Source organism: Colossoma macropomum, unplaced genomic scaffold (assembly GCF_904425465.1).
Source record: "Colossoma macropomum unplaced genomic scaffold, Colossoma_macropomum, whole genome shotgun sequence".
NCBI classification, from domain to species: Eukaryota; Metazoa; Chordata; class Actinopteri; order Characiformes; family Serrasalmidae; genus Colossoma; species Colossoma macropomum.
Window position 1 is genome coordinate 28,871,873 of NW_023494801.1, and position 22,918 is coordinate 28,894,790.

At 40.6% G+C, this 22,918-nt stretch overlaps 1 protein-coding gene across 1 annotated transcript in view; it reads left to right on the forward strand.

Annotated features, from left to right (window-relative positions):
- LOC118820919 (protocadherin Fat 4) overlaps nt 1-22,918 on the forward strand; it is a 150,567-nt gene that overhangs the window by 56,584 nt on the left and 71,065 nt on the right. The window contains exon 2 of the mRNA XM_036589258.1: nt 21,614-21,745. Within this exon, the coding sequence (XP_036445151.1) occupies nt 21,614-21,745 (132 nt within the window). The remainder of the gene's footprint in view (nt 1-21,613; nt 21,746-22,918) is intronic.

The following is a 22,918-nucleotide window of genomic DNA, read 5'->3' on the forward strand; positions in this document are numbered from 1 at the left end:
AGAGTATTAACATGGTTAATACTTGGAACTTAAGTGACTGTAAAAGAAAGCATTACCAATACATCTAATCCATGTCAATCAAGAACTTCTGAAGAAGTTAACTAGCTGGGACAGGTGTTGCAGATAGTGGCTGCAACCAACACAGGAAAGTAGATCTTGAAGACCAGGGCTGCGTTCAGCCCCAACAAAACATAGCAAAATCTTGATTTAAATGGAAACGGTGGTGCATTCAACACTCTGTTGTGTTAGACAAGCGTTGCAGCTATGGCAGTTGAGAAGGCCATTCTTGGCAATCTTTTTAAAAAATGTTCTAAGCCTGATGAAATGGGTTTAAATACTTCAAAACATGTCTTCTAATGTCTTCAGTTGTCGTGTACACCAAGCTGCAGTGGCCCCATTTGTAGAGGACTTTATTAGAATCCATTAGAATCCTTTTTAGTATGGTGGGGTTTGTATACACATCGCTGCTGATTGGGTAACACCTCTGACACACCCATCAAACAAGAGAAAACATACCTCAAAGCCAGTTTCACACCATTTCACCCCGTGAAACATGTCATTCAGCCTGGAAATCGTAGCAGAATGGTGCGTAATGTGCCCCAGGAATGGCAGCCACTGTTTTAGATCAAAAGTCTGATAGATGCTAGACGTGAAGAAGTTCCACTACAGTTCTTCAGAGAAATCGGCACTTGAGGTTTTTTTGAAAGGAGACTTTTTAGCTCCTGCTGAAGTTACTTTTCCGTAGGCTTCTTCTTGAGTCGTTAATTCAGTGAATCAACCAACCTTTTACCTGAGGATGGGTTTACTCTACCAAATTCTGATTGTTAATGAGCATTGTTTCTCTACCTCTCCCTCTCTCTCATTATGTGACTGGCTGTGCTGTTTCCTTTCAGCATCCCTTACCTTGTAAGAGTTTATCAGGCCGAGTTGCCGATGGAGACAATGAGAACAGAGGACTCCACACAATAATAGCGCTGAACAACAAAGTCATTATCCCTCTATCCTCCTGCCACTGAGGAGGAGAAGAGTGGGAGTGACACAAAAAACCTAGATGTCAGAGCCGCATTACAGCTTTAGTAACAAATGACCGGGATGTGCTAAGCTAAGGTCGCAACCTCAGGGTTTCTCAGAGCTTCCAGACCATCACCTCTCAGCAGGATAAATCATCACCTTTTGACCTCTGAACTGACCCCAAATATATACCCTACTGCAGGGGGATTGTGTAAGATGCAGCAGGGGGTACAGGGGGCAGGAAAGTGAGAGAGATTGAGAAAGGGTTCGTCTGGGAAAGGGAGAAGAAGGGTACTGTTTCTGGCCTCTGTGGGATGCATCTAGGCTTTATTGGGGGGTGATCATTCACATTCTGCGGTGCTCTCGCCATTCAGACAAACTGCTCTTCCACCATTGAGTTCTACTGAAGCGTACACTCAAGACTACACCCAGTCTGAGAGCGAGAGATGGAGAGAGAGAGAAAGGGAGGGAGGGAGGGAGGAAACAAGAGAACACTACACCCAGTCTAAGAGAGGGAACACCATTCCCAGTCCGGGACAGAGAGGGAGAGAGAGTGAGACTCAAATTGCATTGAAAATAAAGAGCTTTGTAAAGTAGTCGGTTTTTGCTGTTGCAGTGTTGCAGACAATCAACGTGAAACATCCCAGCTGGTAAAAAATGGCAGCCGGCTCTTCTTTAAGCAAATCTAAATGTTGGTTTTAGTAAACTGTGGTTTGAGCAGCCTCAGGATCATCCCCATATCTGTAGTTTATGTGAGCAGGCATAACCCTGTGATCTATCTGTAGAGAAGGTTGTATTTCTCTCAGCCAGTGGAAGCCCTGGCTTCAAACCCAAACCATGCTTTATTCTGTACTCATATAACAGTTCAGTGCTTCAAATTATGGGAAGAGAACACTTGAGGACATAGAGGCGTGGTACACACATGCATGCACACATTTAGAGGCTTGACAGATTATGTAGGCTAGCATTAACTAGTAGCAGAGGAATGCCATGCAGTATGCTCAAGCAAAACATTGCAGACGGAAAACCGTTTTAGATTTTACTGTTCCAATCTCTATGTAGACGATGAGCATGACCAGTGTGAATGTGCCAGTGAAAGTTCAGTTCTAGTTCTGGAAATCCTGTTAATACCTCAGTGTTAGACCTTTTGAAGTAAACTTTTCAGTTTTATTCTTTCTGGTAGTACACAGGTGTCAGTCCTTCTTGTGTCAGACCTTGTGTAAGTCCTTCTAGTATTTGACCTTCCACTTCTAATCCTTAAAGCTTTAGACCTTCCAGTATTCGACATTCCACTCTTAGTCCTTCAGATTTTAGATATTCCTGTGTTAGACCTTCCACTGTCAGGCGTTCCACTCTTAATCTGCCAAGGTTTGGGCTTTCTAATGTTAGTCCTTCCATCGTTAGACCTTTCAGTGTAAGACCCTCCAGTGTTAGACCTTCCAGAGTTATTCCATCCAGAGTTAGTCCTTCTAGAGTTAGTCTTTCTAGTGTTAGACCCTCTACTATTAGAGCTTCCAGAGTTAGTCCTTCCAGAGTTAGATCTTCCAGTGTTAGGCTTTCCAGTGTTAGTCCAGTGTTTATCCTTCCATGTTAGTCCTTTGATTGTTAGACTTTCCAGTGTTGTTTTGGTCCTTCCATTGTTTGATCTTCCTATGTTAGACCCTCCAGTGTTAGACCTACCAGAGTTAGTCCTAGACCTTCCAGAGTTAGTCTATCCAGAGGTAGTCCTTTTCCTTTTTAGTGCTAGACCTTAAAGAAGGCCTTCCAGCATTAGACCTTCCAGTGTTAGACCCTCTAGTGTTAGATATCCCAAAGGTAGTCCTTTCCAGTGTTAGATCTTAAAGTTAGTCTTTCCAGTATTAGACCTTCCAGTTTTAGACCCTCTAGTGTTAGATATTCCAAAGTTAAACCTTCCATTGTTAGACCTTCTAGTGTTAGACCTTCCACTATCAGACCTTCCACTCTTCATCTGTCATGTTTTAGATCTTCCAGTGTCAGGCCTTCCAGTGTTAGATCCTCCAGGATTACTCTTTCTAATGTTAGACCTTTCAGAGTTCCAGACATTCCACTCTTTCATTCCACCCATCTTTCATGTTTTTGATCTTCCGTTGTTAGTACTTCCAGTGTTAAATCTTCCAGCGTTAGATCTTCCAGTGTTAGACCTTCCAGTGTTAGATCTTCCTGGATTACTCCTTCCATTATTAGTCCTTGAATGTTGAATCATCCTGTGTTAGATATTCTGAAGTTGGACCTTCTAGTATTAAACCTTCTGTCTGATCTTTTAGCATTAGACCTTCCAGTGTTAGGTCTTCCAGGATTACTCCTACTGTTCAGTGTTAGTCCAGTGATAATTATGTCAGTGTCATGCAGGAATTAATTATGCCAGTGTGAGACGTCCAAGTGTCATTTGTGCTAGTGTTAGCTGTTCCAGTGTTAACTGATCCAGCAGAGTAATGTCCATGCTAGTCATGCCACTGTAATTCCTGCATGTGCTAATCGTATTAATGGTGCCAGTGTTAGCTGCGCCATTGGGAGCTGTGTCATTCATGCCAGAAGTAGCTTTGCCAGTGTTAATTGTGTTATTTGTGCAAGTGGTAATCGTGCTAATCTTGCCAGTGTTAGTTCTCCCAGAATTTGTCAAATGTGAATGGCATGTTTGAAAATATGTTTTTTTCCTCTGCCAAATGAAGAGGCATACAAATCCCTGCGTAATATAAATGGAGTCTCCTGATGATGCATTCACATTATAATGGCTCACTATTCAATACACAAACACAACCTGATATGTGTTAGTATCTCTACCTCATAGTCAAAATGTTCTTTCACATATTAAATCTGATTCCCTGGGAGCATTCGTGAACATCCCACAAGATACTTTTGCGTTTCACCACACATAAAATGATTAGTTTTGGGCCATAGCTTGCTGTTAGCTGGCAGACATTTCACACACCTCAGGCTATAACATCCAGAACCTACATCTGCGATGAGTACCAATTTGGGTTGTGGTTCGTCTGCATTTCACATACTGCTTTTTGGGTGTAGAAACGCTCCAGGAAACAAGTAGGCCTATATGCGAAAGCGCTTTAAATCTCCATCTTGTGTTTTCACTATTTCTCTTCCTTTTCTTCATATGTTTCCAGTCACTTCCCCTATCTGCCTCTCACAATTTCTCTCCCTATATCTCCCTCCCCTCTTTCCTCTCTCTTTCTTTCTTTCTTTCTGTCTCTCCTCCATGAATGGCCTCAGTAAGGGGAACGGGTCTCTTTGGCAGGAATCTGCTTTATGCCGCCTCATGTTAAACACATTAGAGTTTCTCTTCCATTCTCCCTCGCTGAGACTGGCCTCTACTCGGCTTGCAGCCTGCCAGACGCTTCCTGCTCCTCTCCAAACGACACACACAGATGGAGAAAGAGAGAGAGAGAGAGAGAGAGAGAGAGAGAGAGAGAGAGGGGGAAAGAAAGCAGTAGAAGAGACAGAGAAGGAGGGTGATTCTCTGGATCAGGGATTACCAAGTGGATTTTTATGATTTGAAGCGAAGTTCAACCCATCCAAGCTAAAATCCATTTCATTTTTGCCCCATGAAACTTTCGTATAAACTGTTGCACGGCATACACATTTCTTCCCCAGGCGCATTGAAGGGTACTGGTTGATATGGCAAAAACATAATATCACAATACTTGAAGGTATTTCAAGTATTGATTCATGATATTTAGTCTTAACGAACTGACAAAATTCACCCGCAAAACAGTAGTGCCAGCTTTAAAAAAGCTTTAAAAAACTATAAATGCCATTAAGAAGCAACAGGTCTAACAAAGTCTAACAAATATACAGAGACCTGCTGCTGACATCCCATATAGTAAAAAATAATGCATGGCCACGCCTTATTAACACGAGGGAACGAGATCCAAATGTGTTGCCACGATTTATTAGGGCATGAGAATGAAATAATTAAGTTGTGGCCACGGCTTAGTAAGGTGTGGAAATGAGATTGTGCCTTGCTAAGTCATGGCCACGACTTAATTATCTTGTTCCCACGTCTTACTAAGTTGTGTCCAGGCATTATTTTTATTTATACAGGATGTCACCACCGGGGCTCCGTACAAATGGTAAAATAAAATATTTATATTATTAAAATAAGACAGTGTTATGATGGACCATTGTTGTTGTGTACATGTTCTCTATAATTGGTCTAAATCTGGGTTACTTTTATGATTCAGTTATAATACAGTTGTTTAGTGTTCTAGAAGTACTGACGGTACCCATGGTATACGCAGGAAGGTGCATCATGAATGAATTTATACAGGTAACAGTAACATAACAACAGCAGTTTAGCTAGGGACGCACTGAAATTTCAGCTACCTGAAAATTTACAGCTGAATGTGACACTTTTGAATGAAAGAGAAAAAAATATATATATTTTAAACAAATTGTTGTAATGATAATGAGAAGGAGAAGTAGTGAGTAAACATGCTGTTCCCTTTTCTTTCTGGCACTGGAAAGTATTCAAACAGTTTGAATGGCAGAAGATCAACAGTGAAAATATCAGCCGCATGGAACTATTTACTGTTTCTGTGTAGAAACATTAGACAAGTGATTTGTAATCACTGATCATGCCAAGTATGAAAAAGAGGTACAAAACCCCAGGAACAGTTACAGGTTAGATACCACTTAAAAACGCGACATCGAATAGATTAGGTTATTTGATATTCAGAATACAGCAAAACAACTAGCACACTGACACCATCTGTTGCCACAGTTTTCAGAATGACATAAAATTCGGAAATGACAGTGCCAAAGTGCAAAATAAAATGATGAAATAATGGAACTGGATTCCTTGGATGACCAACCATTCATTCCCTGCTGTCAAGAATATTGGATTTGAACTTATAATATTGCGTATTTAGATTATGTACTGTTTTTTTGGCCTTCAGTTTTCCTGAATTTCAGTTTTCCTGAATTTTAGTGCATGATCAATTTTAGAAAATGCATTCTTATGGCCGTACGCTGTTGGTGGAGTGTTGTTAGTTGACCAGAGAGAACAATATAAGGTAGGAGTGTTTTGATATATATATCAGACATTCAGATGTATATCGCTACTGTCTGAAAAAAAAAATATATATATATATCTTCGTTTTTGTTGATTTTTATTTTTCTATACCATTTGAACAAGGCAGCTGCTTTTTACATTGTTGGTACACTTCATGATGAATGGACCAACAGAAAGGCTCCAAAAGTACTCAGAATAGAATCTCTTTGTATTCACTTCCATTAAAAGTTTTTGCCTTCACCTGTAAAGTTGCCATTCTGTAGATACTTGTTTTTCTTTGGTTAGCGCCAATTTAGTCTACTTTGAAGTGTGTAAAATGTTTTGCTCTGCTGGGGTTTTGGTTTGTTCTTCATCTTTGTGTGTGTGTGAGAGAGAGTGTGTCCTGTTTAATCTCCTCTAAGACACTTTAACAGTCGTGGGGTTCTAGAAGCCGCTGTGCACCGAAATTAGCGATTATGTACCAACTGCTGAGGTTTTATTCAGACACACACACACTTAACCAATCACTCACTCTCTCACATTCTCACACTCACTCATGGTCCTCCTCTCTCTCTCTCTCTCTCTCTCTCTCTCTCTCTCTCTCCCACACACACTCGCCTTATTATGGCTGTTTTGGGCTTTTCTCATTGAGGCTCTCTGCAGGGGGCGTGATGAAGGGAGTGGGGTGGGGGGTGTGGGGTTGAGGGGTTCACACACATCGCCAGCACTGTGAGACATGTTTAGACTTTTAATCATACACACACATACACACAATCATACTGTTTATCTCTCTCGTACACATACACATTCACATATCTCCAATACGTCCATTAGTAATATAGAATAGGGTTCTAGATAACTCTAGTGTTTTCAGTACTCTCCTCTCAAATTTGGATACATCATGCTTATAGATTTCTAATTTCTCTACAAACAAAATAACCAATTTCCAATTTCTGTAGCCATTTTTTATAGCTTTTTTTAAACACAAAGTGTGGACTAAATGAGCACTAGCACATTTCCAGTACGTTTGTTTAGCCAAAGTGAGAACGTAACTGGCCTTGAGAAGGAGAGTTGACGTAAAATCATTTTCAGGTAGCGTTTGTTGAGCTAACCAGTGGCAGCAGCTATTGCAGCAGATCCAGAAGATGCAATGGTGCTTCATGTTTTTCCGAAGAGCCACGTGCTACCCTCCTAGCATGGTGGCATTGTGGGATGGGGGGAGACCTAACTAGCTGGTGGTTTATTTTGCAGTAAGCATTGTCCTCAAGTATGCTGAGCTTTCCAATTGCAGCAGATTGAGAAGATGTGGTGGTGCTTCATGTGTCTCAGAGGAAGCGCATGCTAGTCTTTACCCCCTAGCCTAGTAGCATGGTGTGGTGGGGAGAGAGCTAACTAGTGGGTGGAAATTTGAGAGAAAGATTAGAAAAGATTCTGAAAAAAGAGATCAAAATAGAGTGAAAATCTAGTGAAAGAAGCTAGCTAAGTAGATACTGTTAGCAAAATAAGCTTCCCTTCCTCAGATTTCCTGACTGCAAATTCTTTGTAATGACTTTTACAATGGTTGGAAAACATCAAAATAGATCATGCTAGCTAGCTAGATAACCAGCTAACATTAGCGTCTATATAATATTTCCCCGAGACGCACAGCTTCCTACGTTTCTGATGTAAACCCTTCTTAATTCCAGACTCTCGAGTGCAAAATTCATCTAAGTGAATCTGAAATGAGGCTGGTAGTAGAGTTATGATAAATTTGACTCAGAACATCTGATCAGCGGTCAGTGAGCTGTGCTGTGGTTAGAAAACCACAGCTCGTGATGCAGCTACCTCTGCCGAATCTCTCTCTCTCCCTCATTTTCTCTCTCTTTCTTTATTTCCCGTTCTCTTTGTCCAGTAGCATGATGTCATACCATGTGTGGAACTGAGCGAGAGAGGAATGAACGGCTGCTGGAGATTTGGGACTGTTTCTGTCGCACTAAAGCTAAACTACAGTTAAACTCAAATCTCTCTCGCTACTGTTCTCTCCCTCTCTTTCAACTTGCTCTCTCCTCCTTTTTTCTCTCTTTCTTTGTTAAATCTCTCTCACTCACCTCTCTCTCTGCCTCCCTTTTTCCATCCGTCGTTGAACCTACACTCTAATGTAATTTTCCACTTACCCTAGATATAGTCCACCAGGCTTGGAGCACAAATTTGGCTTCGTTAGAATTGCGAGGCTAACATTGCTAACAAACACTTGAACTCAATAGTCACCCAAATAGCTCACATCATTTCTGTAGATAAAAATGCATCACAAAAACTTAAACTGCCTTCAGGTCTTCATTAAGGTCACACAGACTTGTCAGTGTGGTTTAGAGCACAGAATGACCTGCCGTCAACTTTGACAACGGGGCCCTCAGGAGTAGGAGTGCTGATCTAGAATCAGTATTTGTGGCAATGACTGTCAAATATGGGGGAATCTTATCCAAGATCAGTCCTGCTTTGTTAAAACCAGCCTGGTGTTTTCTGAAATGGCGGCTTTCAGTGGTGTTTTTCTTTTTTTTTTCCACTTTTATAGCTCACAGTAAGTCATACTGAGCTCTAAACCACATCTGCGCACCCTTAATGAAGACCTGGATGCAGTTTGAGCAGGTTAAGAGATGTTTTAGGGATGTAATTTGCAGAAACGTTTAGATCTATTTGGGTGACTGTTGAGTTGCAGTGTTTGTTAGCAACATTAGCCTCGTTAGTCCAGTTATAAACTAAAGAAATTTACTCCAAACATATCTTGGATGATTGACTACATCTAGCGTAAGTGGAAAATTGGGTCAGCTTTTTTTCACAGAACTATTCATTCATCAAGAGAGCTGTTGGACACACACTTAAAAAAGATGGTTCTTCAAGAGTTTTTAGTAAAGGCAGTGGTTCTTTTTAAAAGCACAGAACCAATCCATGCATGAATGGTTCTTTGCATGATGAAATGGCTCTTCAAATTGATGGAGAATGTGCTGTACATGGCTCTGCTGCTGTTGCGATGTCAAGCTTGAACCAATAGAACAACGCTTTTTGGTGCAATATAGGGACATTTTTAAAAAAAAAAGTCTATATAGAACCATATACAACACATTTCTCATCATTCTGAAGAACAATTTCACCACATAAAGAATGATTTAAGCATGAAATCCTTCATTATAAAACTCTTAGTTCTAAAAAGAACAATTGTCTTTACCAAAGAACCTTTGAAAAACTACTTTTTAAGGATCCTATCTGGTGTTATAGTGATTTCCAAAATCGAGACATGACTAAAAACTTTTCAGTGGTCTTTCTTTACTGGCATTGCCATTTTGTCTAATACTAGGCTGTTATAATTCTCAGTTCTGGCACAACTCTCTTAGCAATGGTGCTATCATCAGAAGAGTTTATCCTCACTCTATTTGGGTGGGTAGTATGACACTCCCCCTGCCCCATCACTCAGTGCAATGCTTGCTAGCATGGACATCTGTTAGCTGACATAACAGAATTAGCAGTTAGCGTTCATGCATCAAGCTGTCCAGTGAGGTTAGGTTAACATGGCTCTTCACATGTCTTGGAGGAAGCGTGTGCTGGCCTTCGTCCGAGCTTGGTAGCATTGTGTGATGGAACTAGTGGGTGGAATTATGACCAAATCTTAGAAATGAGTAAACATCTAAACCATCTTTTCACAGTTATTCTTTAGTAGAATGGAAGTCATGCAGTTTTCTTTTGTTTAGAGTTTTTTTAAAGCCATAACTTTTAGCATTTAGCTTAAATTACCCTTTCTGAAAATGCATTAGTTGGTACTTCAGTGCTAATTCAAACATTTGGCCTGAAGAACACACATGGTGCCTTTGGGTAGATTTGCCCACACACGTACAGACAGACACACTCGCTCTCCTTGTAACTTTTTTTTTAGCACTAGTTTGACCTTTCTGCTCTTAAAATAAAAGCCAAGCTACCTTTTTATGTTAGTGCCAAACCTTTCAGAGGTACTCACTTTGATGGCCAGCCTACAAGAAGTGATGCAGTAAAGGCCCTTCTGCAACTCCTTTGGGAGGCTTTTTACACAAAAGTTCCCCAAAATTCAGGTTTAAGATGACTAGAACTACTTTAGAACATAACAGTATGTCATACAGGGTCAGAAACCACATGAGTAAGTCTCTTTTTTGATTACCTAATAACCTGACATGGTTTGAGGTGAGTGTGTGATGGTTTAGGTATGCTGTTTGCATGATGGTGCACATAAGCTTCCATTACTAGCTATTTAAGCCCCGCAGTGGCAGTGCAGAAGGAACGAATCAGACTTCATCTTGGCTGATCAGTTACATTTAGATGAAGGGTGTAAATTTCATGCGTAAAAGGTGTAAACTGCATTGTCAGCCAAACCGTTCCTTTAAAGACCGCTTACTCCTTCTTCACCTTCTTCCCAACCTCACCTCTTCCTCCATTTCACAGGCAGCAAAACACACTGACAGAGAACAGACTTTTAAGCCCTCTCTCTAGTCAACCCTCCGTCTCTCTCTCTTGTCTGTCTCTCTGTCTCCATAAGGATTCCTCAGGGTAAGAGTTTGTGGTGTGTTGGATTCTGGAAGGTTTCCAGTCCCCCCTGTGGTGCTCGTTTCCACCATGAGGAGTTTTGTTTCTCTCTTTCACTCACACAGACTTCTACAGCAACAGCACCCTAAATCTACTGCACACAGTAAAGACCAGGGGGTGAGGGGGGGATTGGAGAAAGAAGAGAAGGCATTAGAGAGAAAAAGTGTAGTAAAACAGAGAGAAGTAATGGAGGGGAGAGAGAAGGAGAGAAAGAGAAGTGAAAGGTATTGAGAGGGAGGGAGAAAAAGAGTAAAAGAGAGACAGGTAGTAAAGAGTGGGAGAAAGAGAGAGAGACAGAAAGAGAGAGGAAAAGAGTTAAAGTGAAAGAGAGGTAGTAAAGAGTGTGAGACCAAGAGAGAGATAAAAAGAAAGAGAGAGAGTTAAAGAAAGAGACAGTTAGTGAAGAGTGACAGAGAGAGAGAGAAAGAGAGAGAGAGAGAGAGAGAGAGAGAGAGAGAGAGAGAGAGAGAGAGAGAGAGAGAGTGAGAGAGAGAGAGAGTAGTAAGAGGTAGTATTAAGAATAATTTAGAGTGTCAGAAAGAGAGAGAGAGAGAGAGGGGGACAGACAGAGTGAGAGAGAGAGAGAGAGAGAGAGAGAGAGAGAGAGAGAGGTAGTAAAGAGTGAGAGAGAGGGACAGACAGAGAGAGAGAGAGAGAGAGAGAGAGAAAGAGAGTTAAAGAGAAAGACAGGTAGTAAAGAGAGAGAAAGAGAGAGAGATACAGTGAAATAAGGATGGTCTTTGTGTGAGTATGGAGGGGAGTGTAAGGAAATGAGTTACAGTGAGTGCAGCACTAAATCATCATCATGTGCGGCTCCATTCATTCTGCAGCCAGAGCCAGACACAGTCCGACCCGTACTGACCCGGCCATACGCTTTACACATCACACGCAGCACTGCTGGGAGAAGAGACGTCGCTCCACTTAGAGAGAAAGAGGTATGGTAGGACAAAAAGAGAGAGAGAGAGAGAGAGAGACAGAGAGCGAGAGAGAGAGAGAGAGAGGGAGCAATAAACATGAACTTCTAAGAGAAACCAAATTTTTACAGTATTTCCACGTCATATACCATCTATCTGATATTAAAATAAAAAGGACCGCGCTCCTAAATGGAGCAACCGTGAGTCCAGTCTTCAGCGATGCCACAGCTGTTCGAGGCCAGGAGTGCAAGAGAGAATGATAGGCCGTGCTATCTCAGCACACGCTACAGAACTGATGCTAGCTGACATAACAGAATGGTCAGTTAGCTTCCTCCTCCAAGCATGTTGAGCTGTCCAATGATGTTTTGTTAGCATTGTTGTTTGCCTTCACCCTCCCAGCTTGGTAGCATCCTTTGACAGGGGAGCCCTAGTTAGCAGTTGGAAGTGGCAGTGGCTAAATTTGGGAAGAAACTGGGTAAACAACAAGTGAACAGCAGACTTTAATGACAACTCTGGCAGATTTTATCAGATTGCAACACTGGCAAAAGGCGCTCCAGTAATATTATGTTGCTAACAACCGAACGGCTGCTAGCTAGGTAGCCATACAACTGTTGCTAGCTAGCTAGCAGCACAGCAGGCCCAGCAATCAGCCTTAAAGTAAAAAACAAATGCAAAGCTACCATCCAAACAAGATAAAGTTAACAACTAAGGTTACAAACTACTACATATGAACTTTGAAAAATGACTAATTTCACTGTATACACACATAAATTAGTCTCAAACACTAGTCATGATAAAGCAGGGCAGTGGGCAGCGGCGAGGTCATCAGTCTTGTAGTACTGTTCCTGTCCATCCATGCAGTCCATCTTTCTCTCCATCCATCCATTAGTAGGGACACTTGGTGCTTTCAGCTGCACTTGGATGCACTTTATTTCATTTGACCAGATAAATTAGCCGGAAAAAAGGAGTTAGCCTTGAATTGAACTCAGTGTTTCTTATTTAGCCGATAATGTCAGCTTTGCTGCCAGTTCTCTCTGCTTACACACGCACTCAAAGCCAAACCTCTACCCATTTCATTACAATCAACTGTTTGTATTTTAACCAGTTGGCCAAGCTATGCATTTTTTTCCGTCTGTAATATTCTTAATAGCCTTGCAACATGTTTCAGAGATTTTAGTGTCAAGTAAATCGTCTGGCATGGCAAAAATTCCTCATTCCTGCATCCGGAGCTGTAGAGTGAGTACTGTGCTGTAGCTGTTTGCAGGAGTTGGCCCGGGCGTCTGATGAGGTGTGATGTTGTGTTACTTATTTATTTATTTTCTGCCAGATTCCTCCATGTTTTTTTGTCCAGTTTGAAGTTCTTACGCACCTCATACCGTCCTGATTATCTGCCATGATATTAAAGACATCAGTGACCTCTCACAGCTTGCCGTAACATCGTTAAGCCAGCATATCCCCTTTAATGGCCCGAAACCCTTTAATGACCAGAAATCTTTATAGCTTAGTAATAACTCAGCTAGTTTGCCTTGCTTTCCATGTAGTTACTGAAGAATTTGAATTAGAATGTAATTGTGCTGGGATTTCAATGATGTCTTGATTCCATCATTTCTGGGTAGCTTTTGTTTTACCATAAACATACTAATGTATCAATTGTAAGCCAATTTATGTTAAGCTGGGGTTACCCTACATGACTTTACCTCGGTTTTAGCCCCGATTCTCAGTCTGTCGGAGTGCGTGCTGGTTGTAGTCTGCAGATTGGAGGATGGTCACTCTCTACATTCTCTACATTCTATAAATTACAAATTTACTGTTAGCAACTTGAGGCTTCGTATTCATCAGCTTGTTGTTTGAATGTTCCCATTCCACCTTAAATTGTGCAGCAGTCACGTTCTGGCACTGCACTATTTAAGGTGGAATGGAAAAATTTGAATGAGAAGCTTCAGGTTCCAGAATGTAACTGCTGCACCGTTTAAGATGGAACGGGACAATTCAAATGAGAAGCCTCATGCGGCAGAATGTAACTGCTGCGCCATTTAAGGTGGAACGGGAAAATTCAAATAAGAAGCCTCAGGTGCCAAAATGTAACTGCTGCGCCATTTAAGGTGGAACAGGAAAATTCGAATGAGAAGCTTCAGGTGCCAGATTGTAACTGCTGCATCATTTAAGGTGGAATGGGACGGTTACCCATTTTTGACACAGAGGCTGGATCTCTTAATTGAGGCTTAATCAATCTGCTGGGTGGGTGTGGAATTTCTGGAATTAAACAGTTCTACCAACATGACCACAGTAGCTATGAAGGAACATGTTTGTGGACGGAGCACAGATAAGTCCATTCACTTCAATTCACAGCACTTTTAGAGTTATCTTGTGTTCCAGAAAGTCCAATCAGGCGACACACATATGAAAATAATCTACTGTGCGTTAGTGCTGTTAGGAAGTGTGTGGTGAAGCTACAGGAGGCAGATGGGGTCAGATATTAGTCATATTTAAACGAGACCAGTGCAGAGAAGATAGTTAAAACTGTTTGGAACTGAAATCCACTGACTCACTAAGTGATAAAATGTGTGCTTGTGTGTGTGTGTGTGTGTGTGTGTGTGTGTGTGTGTGTGTGTGTGTGTGTGTGTGTTTGTGTTTGCACGTTTTTTGCGGTTAGCAAAGCTTGTGTGTCTGTTTTGAGTGTGTGCATATGCATATGTGAGTATGTTGGGTGTGCATGTCCATGTGGTTTTTCTTTGCGTGTTTGTTTGTTTATTTTATTCCATCTGCAGCACCGACCTTCATTTATTTAAGTTTCCAGTCAAAACAGCCATTAAATACCATATATTCATGTTTTGGGAGATATTCTCAAGGAGTTTAGGCATAAGTTTAATCAGTCCACCTGCACTAGAAAAGGGAAAGTCAAAGGAAACTTAGTGAAAGATGAAGTATAAAGCAAATCAAACAAAGAAGCTGCTGTTGTTCTCAGAAGAATGAACTGGCCACTTGAATACAGTTACTCAAGAAATGCAACCAACTTCTAAGGCTGAACTTTGGAGGTGTGGAAAAATATCCCTGCAGATTTGCTTGAAAAACTGAAAGCAAGTCTCCTAAAAAGAATGAATGCTGTAATAAGGGCAAGCATACTGATAGAAGTTGATATTTAGTTGTTGAGGCTTCAGTAAAAACTGTGTCTTACTGCTGTTGGAACAAAACCTTGTATCTCCATTTTTGTAGTTTTTCAGTTTTTGACATAATTTGAAAGTGCTTGTTACCTTTTACATTGTATGTTAATTTCATGGTGAATGGACCAAAAGAAATGGCCTTGGACCAAATGACTTGGAAAGAAGTCTGGTTCCATTGACTTACATTAAAAATAAAGCATGTTTTTTCTTTCTCCTGTAAAATTATCATTTTGGAGATATGAGGTTTTGTTCCGACAGCAGCAATATAGTTATTGCTTAAATAAATAAGTAAATAAATTGTGCTTGGCTGTTTTGGCTGGAAACTAAAGGGAATTGGCTCTGTCTTTTGCACAGTACTGTCTCTAACATTTTTCTCATGCATAAAGTCGCTTTACTACGTATAAGAAAGGTTGCGCGTGTGTGCAGCCCTGGTGTGAATCATTGATAGTTGTGTTGAATAATACACACTCACAGGCTATTAGTGTGGTAGAGGTGCAGGCAGTGGTGAAACTCTATCTGCCCTGAGTGAAAAGTGATGTGTTTCACCTGGCCATAGCTGCACACTTTGCCCTTACACACACTGCTACTGTAAATGGTGTGTGTGTGTGTGTGTGTGTGTGTTTGTTTTCATACATTTTCAGAACATACATATTGTCACTGTCACATAAAATCTTATGTCTTCTTTCATTTTCGTGTAAAAGTTACCATTTTGGAGAGTGTTTCGACAGTGACGAGGTCCTAACTTTATATGAAAAGCTGAGAAAAGCAGGACTAGATTAGAGAACCTATAAAATGAGTTCTGACTTAGTAAAGTGATTTTAACCAAAGCTTTGTTTTATTTATACATTTATACAGTTTATACAGCAAAACCATCTCTTTTTGGTTACTGCTACATATTTATTACATACAGGACATAAATGCTAACATATATGTGGTAGACATGACACATTATTATTATTATTATTATTATTATTATTATAATACAATCATCATGGTCAGATGTTTAGCTAATTTTCTAAACAAAATGAAGTGAACATACCCTCTACATGGAACTTAACTGTGACATTTCCATTTATTTGCTGAATGAAATGTTAAATTTTTAGAAACAATCAATCAATCAATCAATCAATCAATAAATAAATAAATAGTACAATAACTTTTGGACAGACCACATTTATTTATTTATTTATTTATTTATCCCAAATAAACATCAATTGTGGGTTAAAATGTGCAGAAGTATGTTGTCAATAAAAGAGCTGTTAATTTATTCATTAAGAAAATGAACAAAACGTGTAATTTGAGCAGTGGACACTACGTTGACCCCTTTGCATCAGCTTTACTTACCCCATATAGGTGCACTTTGTAGTTCTACAGTTAGTCTCTAGTCCATCTGCATAACTTGTTACCCCTCTTTCACCCTGTTTCTCAATGGTCAGGACTCCCACAGGACCACCACAGTGCAGGTTTTTGGTAGCGGATCATTCTCAGCACTGCAGTGACACTGATGTGTTAGTGTGTGTTAAGCTGGTGCGAATGGATCGGACACAGCAGTGGTCCTGTGGGGGTCCTGACCGTTGAAGAACAGGATAAAAGGGAGCTAACAAAGTATGCAGAGAAACAGATGGACTGCAGTCTGTAATTGTAGAACTATAAAGTGCACCTATATAGTAAGTGGAGCTGATAAAGTGGACAAAGAGGGTAGATATAAAGAGATGTACTTAATGAAGTGGCTGGTCTGTGTATATTTAGAATACATGCATCATTATATAACACACTCTTAACTCACAGGGTTGTCATGACCATGTCAAGTTCATTGTTGATGAAGCATTTAAATCAATACAACCTGTATCAGTCTAAGTCAGTACACACACACACACACACACACACACACACACACACACACACACACACACACACATCACCTGTCCCCCTTTCTCTCCCTGTCCTAAATTTCTCTCGCAATCTTCTTTGATTTCTGTCTCCCAGGGGATTGTGGGTTTTGAAAAGTGAAATTATTGGGTGTAATTATTTCTTATAACAACGTCTCCTAATTACCCGCATGAGCAGAAGAGCGGCCGTGTTATTTACACATCAAGGGGACATTAGAGAATCAGGAATATTCAGTGTTTGTTGACTGTGTCAGATCCCCAGCCGATTGGATGGACTGAAAAGGGTGATTTTTTTTTTTTCCTTTTTTAAAATTCTACGTCATTTGAGACTCGGAGGTGGGACTGTATCCGTTATTATTTGCCCCTTTGTTCCCCAGTTGTTGTTTATTGTTTGTTTGTTTTGTTTTTGTTTTCCTGTAAATAGATTTTTCTTGGTTTAAGCACAAAGCTAGCACTGATTTTTGCAGTAGGTCTCTTAAAATGAAAGTCCACTTTCATCACTCTTAGTGCTTTAGACAGTAAAGAGCTGTTGAGGTTTGGGTTTGGAATTTAAATGAAGTGCATATGTAAACAGCAGAGTAGATGAATAATTGGTAAGGAATGTGCATCTAAATGCACAATTACTGTACCTAAAAACTGTTTCTATAATTTGTGGATAGATCATGCGAAGGATCCAGAAGCTGAGCAGATGCTGACAGGAGATACATTGCCTGTCAAAAGTTTAGGGGCAGTTTGCCCTCTTTTTAGAGAATGATCTAGGTTGTTTTTCATTAGCACTGGTCAGCTGTTTAGGTCAATATTTCACATCAATATTTGATGACATATTTATTGCACTACAAAATGGCAGAATGGTTAGATAACACTGGGCTACAGTGCTAAAATATTGACATTTTATTTGTTTTACTGCATTTATACGTCTGTGGAAATAAATCTAATATTTCCGCATCAAGCTAATCCAAAAAGATATAGATGTTTATGCATTAGCATCAAAAAATATTAGATGTCGGTATCTGCCCACAACTCCCACGAAGAATGCTTTGCCTCAATAATTGCCAATTTTCTTATCCTAACTATTGTTTATAGCACATATTGAAACTCTTTTGACTTTTTGAAATTGGATGACATCACAAGTAGGGTTAAAATGGGTGGGATTTTGGTATTATTCTCAAGGCAGTACTGCCACAAATATTGGCACATATATACAGTATGTACATGCAATATTGTTTTCCTCCAAATAAACCTGCTTAATACTTAGATTAAATTATTACAAACAAACAAAGAAAACATTGGAAAACACTTTAAAAAGCAAAGTGTCTACCAGCTTGCCAATCTGATCAGAGATCCCATCTGAACGGGCAACAGAAGATGTAGATCTGCATGTGATTTTCAGAGGAACTTCATAATGAAGAGCAGATAGACTGTATTGGAAGTCTCAGCGCCACATGTGGAGGAATGAATGGCTAGAGAAAGAGACATGAATGCAGGATAATGTTTATTTCCGCAGTAATATGTGCCAGTATGCTAACTCAGTTACCCTGTCAGTAGATGTTGTTGGTGTTGCTTTATTTGTCTGCCCTATGAGAATTTAATAAAAAGATAAATTGCATTTCTTCCCTTCATGCTGAGTGTTGTCCTTGTATACTGAAGAGGGAAGCCCATGGCACATGACCCACTCTCTGCTTTGATGTTCAAACATGTGTGATTGTTCTATCCATCCCTTCAAGCTTCACGGTAATATAGCACAACTTGCCAGTTTGAGAATGGAACATTCAGTACTTGGATTTTTATAGCCTGATTGGTTCTTAGGCCCAACGCAATTATTATTTGAAGGATATTTGGATGACAGACTCTGACTTCTATCAAAATATATATATATATATAAATATATATATATATATATATAAATATATATATATATATATATTTTTTTTTTTTCAAACTAATTTGGCTTGATTTGAGAAGTTATCAGAGGTTATGAACTCTGATTCCAGGAGATGTCGAAGTTGATGAAGTTCAGATGAACTGGCCCTAGAATTTGGTTAAAGTCCTAGAGCTCTAGAATTGGTTACAAAAGCTGTGAGAGTTGGAAACCCTCTGATGAATTGGCTCTAGAAGCTGTCAAAACTCCAGAGAAGCTGGCCCTAGAAATTGTAGGGTTCAAACAAGGTGAAGAGACACTACATGCTGTTAAATTGTCAGAGTTAATGAACTCTAGAGGAACCAATTGTAGAAGATGATAAAGGTCAGAGTATCTGGTTTGGATGCTTAGAACGTTTCAGTGATATAGAATGACTTGGAACTACAAACAAACTAGGCCTAGAAGTTGTCAGAATTTTAGAACTTCTGATAAATTGGCTCTAGAAGCTGTCAAAGTCAGTTAACTGCCTCTAGAAGTTGTCACAATTTTAGAATGTTGGAAAAAGAGACCTTAGAAATTGCCAGAGCTGTAGGAACTGCAGAGATAGAATTCTGGATGAATATGCTCTAGAGGCTGTAGAAGCTCTAGAAAGTCAAATGACAGGATTCTGCCTCAAATACGTTAGCTCTCAGTTGTCAGAGTTCTAGAATTCTGAATGAACTTGCTCTAGACGTTAGAACTCTAGGATGTTGGAAAACGAAAGCCTAGAAGTTGTCAGAGTTGTAGAACCCCAAGTGGATTGGCTCTAGAAGTTGTCAGTGCTCTGGCACTTGAACAATTCTAGGAAGTCCAATGAGATGGCTCTAAAATGATGAACTGGGGAATCAATGGTTTCATAGACTTCCTTGTTTAGAGGCAAGTGGCTGCTCTGGAACTCCAGGAGACTGAGACTGAGAGGATTTGCTGTGCATGTGAGATCTGCTATTCCTGTTAATGAAGTGATGAGTAGATCCCCTCACACACTCACACATACACCCCTCCACATCCTTCCCTTGCCTCTAAACTGCATTGTCTGGACATGCAGTAGCTTTCTTGAGCTTCAGCTGGGTGAAATCTTGCAAGTGTAGTGGCTGTGGCTTTCCCCAGTTTATCTAACATTCAGAGAATGAGGTGTTCAGATGTGTTGGGATTAGCAGGAAAGGAAGCCAATGCCTGGAATGAAACATCCAGCATTAGACTGTCCCATTCAATCATTGGCCGGGCCTGCGAGAAATTACAACCGGCCAAACTGCTGTTTAGGCATGATTTAGATGTGAATTTACAGCCAGTGAGAGAGTTTGCTGATGCTACCGTCCTGTGCCATGACAAAGTTTATTGTGTGGTTAATGACGATGAGCGTTCGGAGGGTTCACGGGGGTTTGAGTTTGATTCCGGGACTGGGGAACATATGCGTCATGCTCTCTTTCGTCTCCTTTTTCTCGCTTTGTTTCTGTCTCGAGTGAAATTATGGCTAATCACAAACACCATTAATGGAGACTAGGGATGCACAGAATTTTTAAACACGCTTTTACATATTTATTGAAGCAATAAACAGAAAATGCAAAGCAAATGCCTGTTTTGGTTCCAGTTGAACAGTGTTTATTGGCAACTGAATGCATATTTATTCAAAGAGATAGTTACAGGATTAAGCTTATGTTAGGAGTAGTGTTTCTTCGTGTGCATGTGCATGTGTATAGAATGATTAGACACTATGGATGCAGTATGTGTAGTTTGAGTTCAGTCAGTTTGTAATGCTTGGCAGCTCTTTGTTAAAGTGCTTAGGGAGGGTCCAAGCACATGGACAGAAACAGAGCATAAACTAACAACACTGAGACAAGCTCAGCGACTGCCCTTTTTTCACTCTGGCCTGGGAGAGCTGGGACAGAGTATGGCGAGTCTGGCTGGACAAAACTAATGATGCATTCACATGTTTATGGTTGATGGATGACAGCAAACCAGATATTCCATTGTTTTCAGTGGAGGCGATTAAACGGTGAGGGAAAATTCGAACAGCGAGGGAAAATTCTGCTACCGGCAGTGGCAACGTTCTGCAGACCGCAGAATTTTCCATCAGAGTTCATTTTTCCCAGGTTTTGCCATGGGCTGCAGAGGTGAAATCAGTTGGATGTTGATTTTTTCGGAGTGATGGATGCCAAACATCTCATTTTTCCACCTTAAATAAACAATCTGCCCTGCTAAAGCTCATTCATTTTGGCCGGTAGCGCTATCACCATGCCAACGTTTGCATGGCTTCATGCAGCCGTTGGTCATGCACAGCTATGAGATGTGGAGGAATGTTTTTTTTTTTTCCAACACAAACATGTAAATGCAGTGTAAATCCCCTAGATATAAACACTACCTTTGGGTGAAGACCAAGGTGTAGAGCAAAGAACTCATAAGCAGCTGATGCATTTGAAGATTTTAAATGCATGGGTGGATATTTTACACATGTATGCATCATTCCAGATGAGATAATAGGCGGAACAACAATATATCTAACCTGAGAAATAGTAGCAAGGTTGCAGACTACAATAAAGTGAACTATACAGCTGAGAACCATTCAGTCTGAAGGAGGTCAACACCTCCTCAGGTATATGATGACTCATTATGGGGCTTAATAGCCATAGGTAGGAATGAACTCAAAGATCTTTGGCACTGTACATATGAGGAGCTGATTAAAATATTTGGAAATGATGTGTCAGTCTGGAGGTGAGCTTTCATTGTATAGTGATGGTGCAATCAGGTTTTCCTCATAATCTTCTAATTTCTGAATTTGCCCCAAAGAGGTGGCATGGCTACCAAAGTCATAAAGACAAGTGGTAAACTTCCCAAGGTTTATGTTACTTAAATTCCAATCCAGTCCATTTTCTGATTCCATATGAACACAGTAGACCAATCTGTCATTTGTTCATCCTAGATATACAGCATATATACAGATTGTTCATGATGAATTTACCAGTTGTGAATTACCACCTTAATGCAAACAACTTGCCCACTTTCATGCTTCAAACCTGACTGAGAAACATAAAAGCCAAGAAGGTGGATATGAGTGAGACTGGTGTGTCCAACTTGTTCCAGATTCTTGTGCAAAATATTAAACTCTCTTATCTGTTTCTTCCTCCCTTTCTCAGGTGGAGATCACCCTGCAGGACATTAATGACAACCCTCCAATTTTTCCCACTGATATCCTTGACGTGACCGTGCAGGAGAATGTTGGTGACGGCTTCAGGATAATGCAGCTAACAGCCACCGATGCTGACGAGGTAGGGAATCCCTGCGGAATACTCTGGAATACTAGCTGCCTCCTCGGAATATTCCTGCTATATATACTCTGGCACAGCAGCCGGAGATTTAAGTGATATCCCGCCTGATAAATTATCGCTACAGTTTTTTGCTGTGAGGGGTAAGTCAAACATAAGTCATATAAAGGCTAAACCAAACGAGCAGTGCACTAATGGATGGGTCTGAGTGGATGACAAATGAGCAAGTGTTGACTGATATTGTTAATGGCATTAACAGAACCCTTGAAGTTGCCCGGATGTGTTTGTGCATGTGTCTGCAAGCTTGCGGTTGGAATCAGATCAGACCCTGCTGATGGGCTGCAGGGTCTTTCTCACCAGGGCTGTGGGGCTCAAGCTGCTTCTTGTGTCATCTCAGTGCTAAGCTAGATTTAATCACGCAGGGAGGAATGGATGGAAAGGAAACCATGCAAGCTGGCTGATGATCTGGCAAGGTGTTCGGGAGGGAAAACGATTTTAAAGAGGAAAAAGATCTTCAATAATGAAATCCCCTTCCACTTCTGATCACCTCACCACACTTTCCTTCTCTGTCTTGGTATGAAGTCCACAGCTGGACTGACTGTTTGCATTTGGGCTGGTCCACCTTTTCCCTTCTCTCTCGTTCCTTTCTCTCTGATTTCATGATGTCACCTGAGACGCAGAACAGGCAAAAACTCAGGGTTGTCCCAAGCGAAGCGGCTAACGATGGATTGTGGGCTGTCAGACAGAGAGTCCCAGTGAGGCTGCTGGAGTTTGTATTACATCACTGACTTCAGCCAGTGCTATAAAACTTCTCCTTTTTTCCCATCATTCACAGGAAATCAGTGTAAAATTGCAGGCAGTCAAACAACTCTGTTACAATACATTACACCCTCTCCTACCGGACCGTCCCTCTTGCCCTGAAAAACTGGGCATTTGCAGTGTTGTCCAGGTGGGTCTATGGAGGTTTTATGTGAGGCTAGAACAGGTGAGGCTTAGCGACAGGGGGATCTGGATTTTTTTTTCATTTCTACAGGTTAGAGTTGAATCTTGAAGAACTTTGATTCCTACTTTGTTGTTTCCAAGTTTAGAACAATGTGAATCATCCTCCAGTCCTTCACCTATGGTCAGTTTCCAACCACAGAACCTTTACATAGTAACATAGCTGTGCCTGATTTC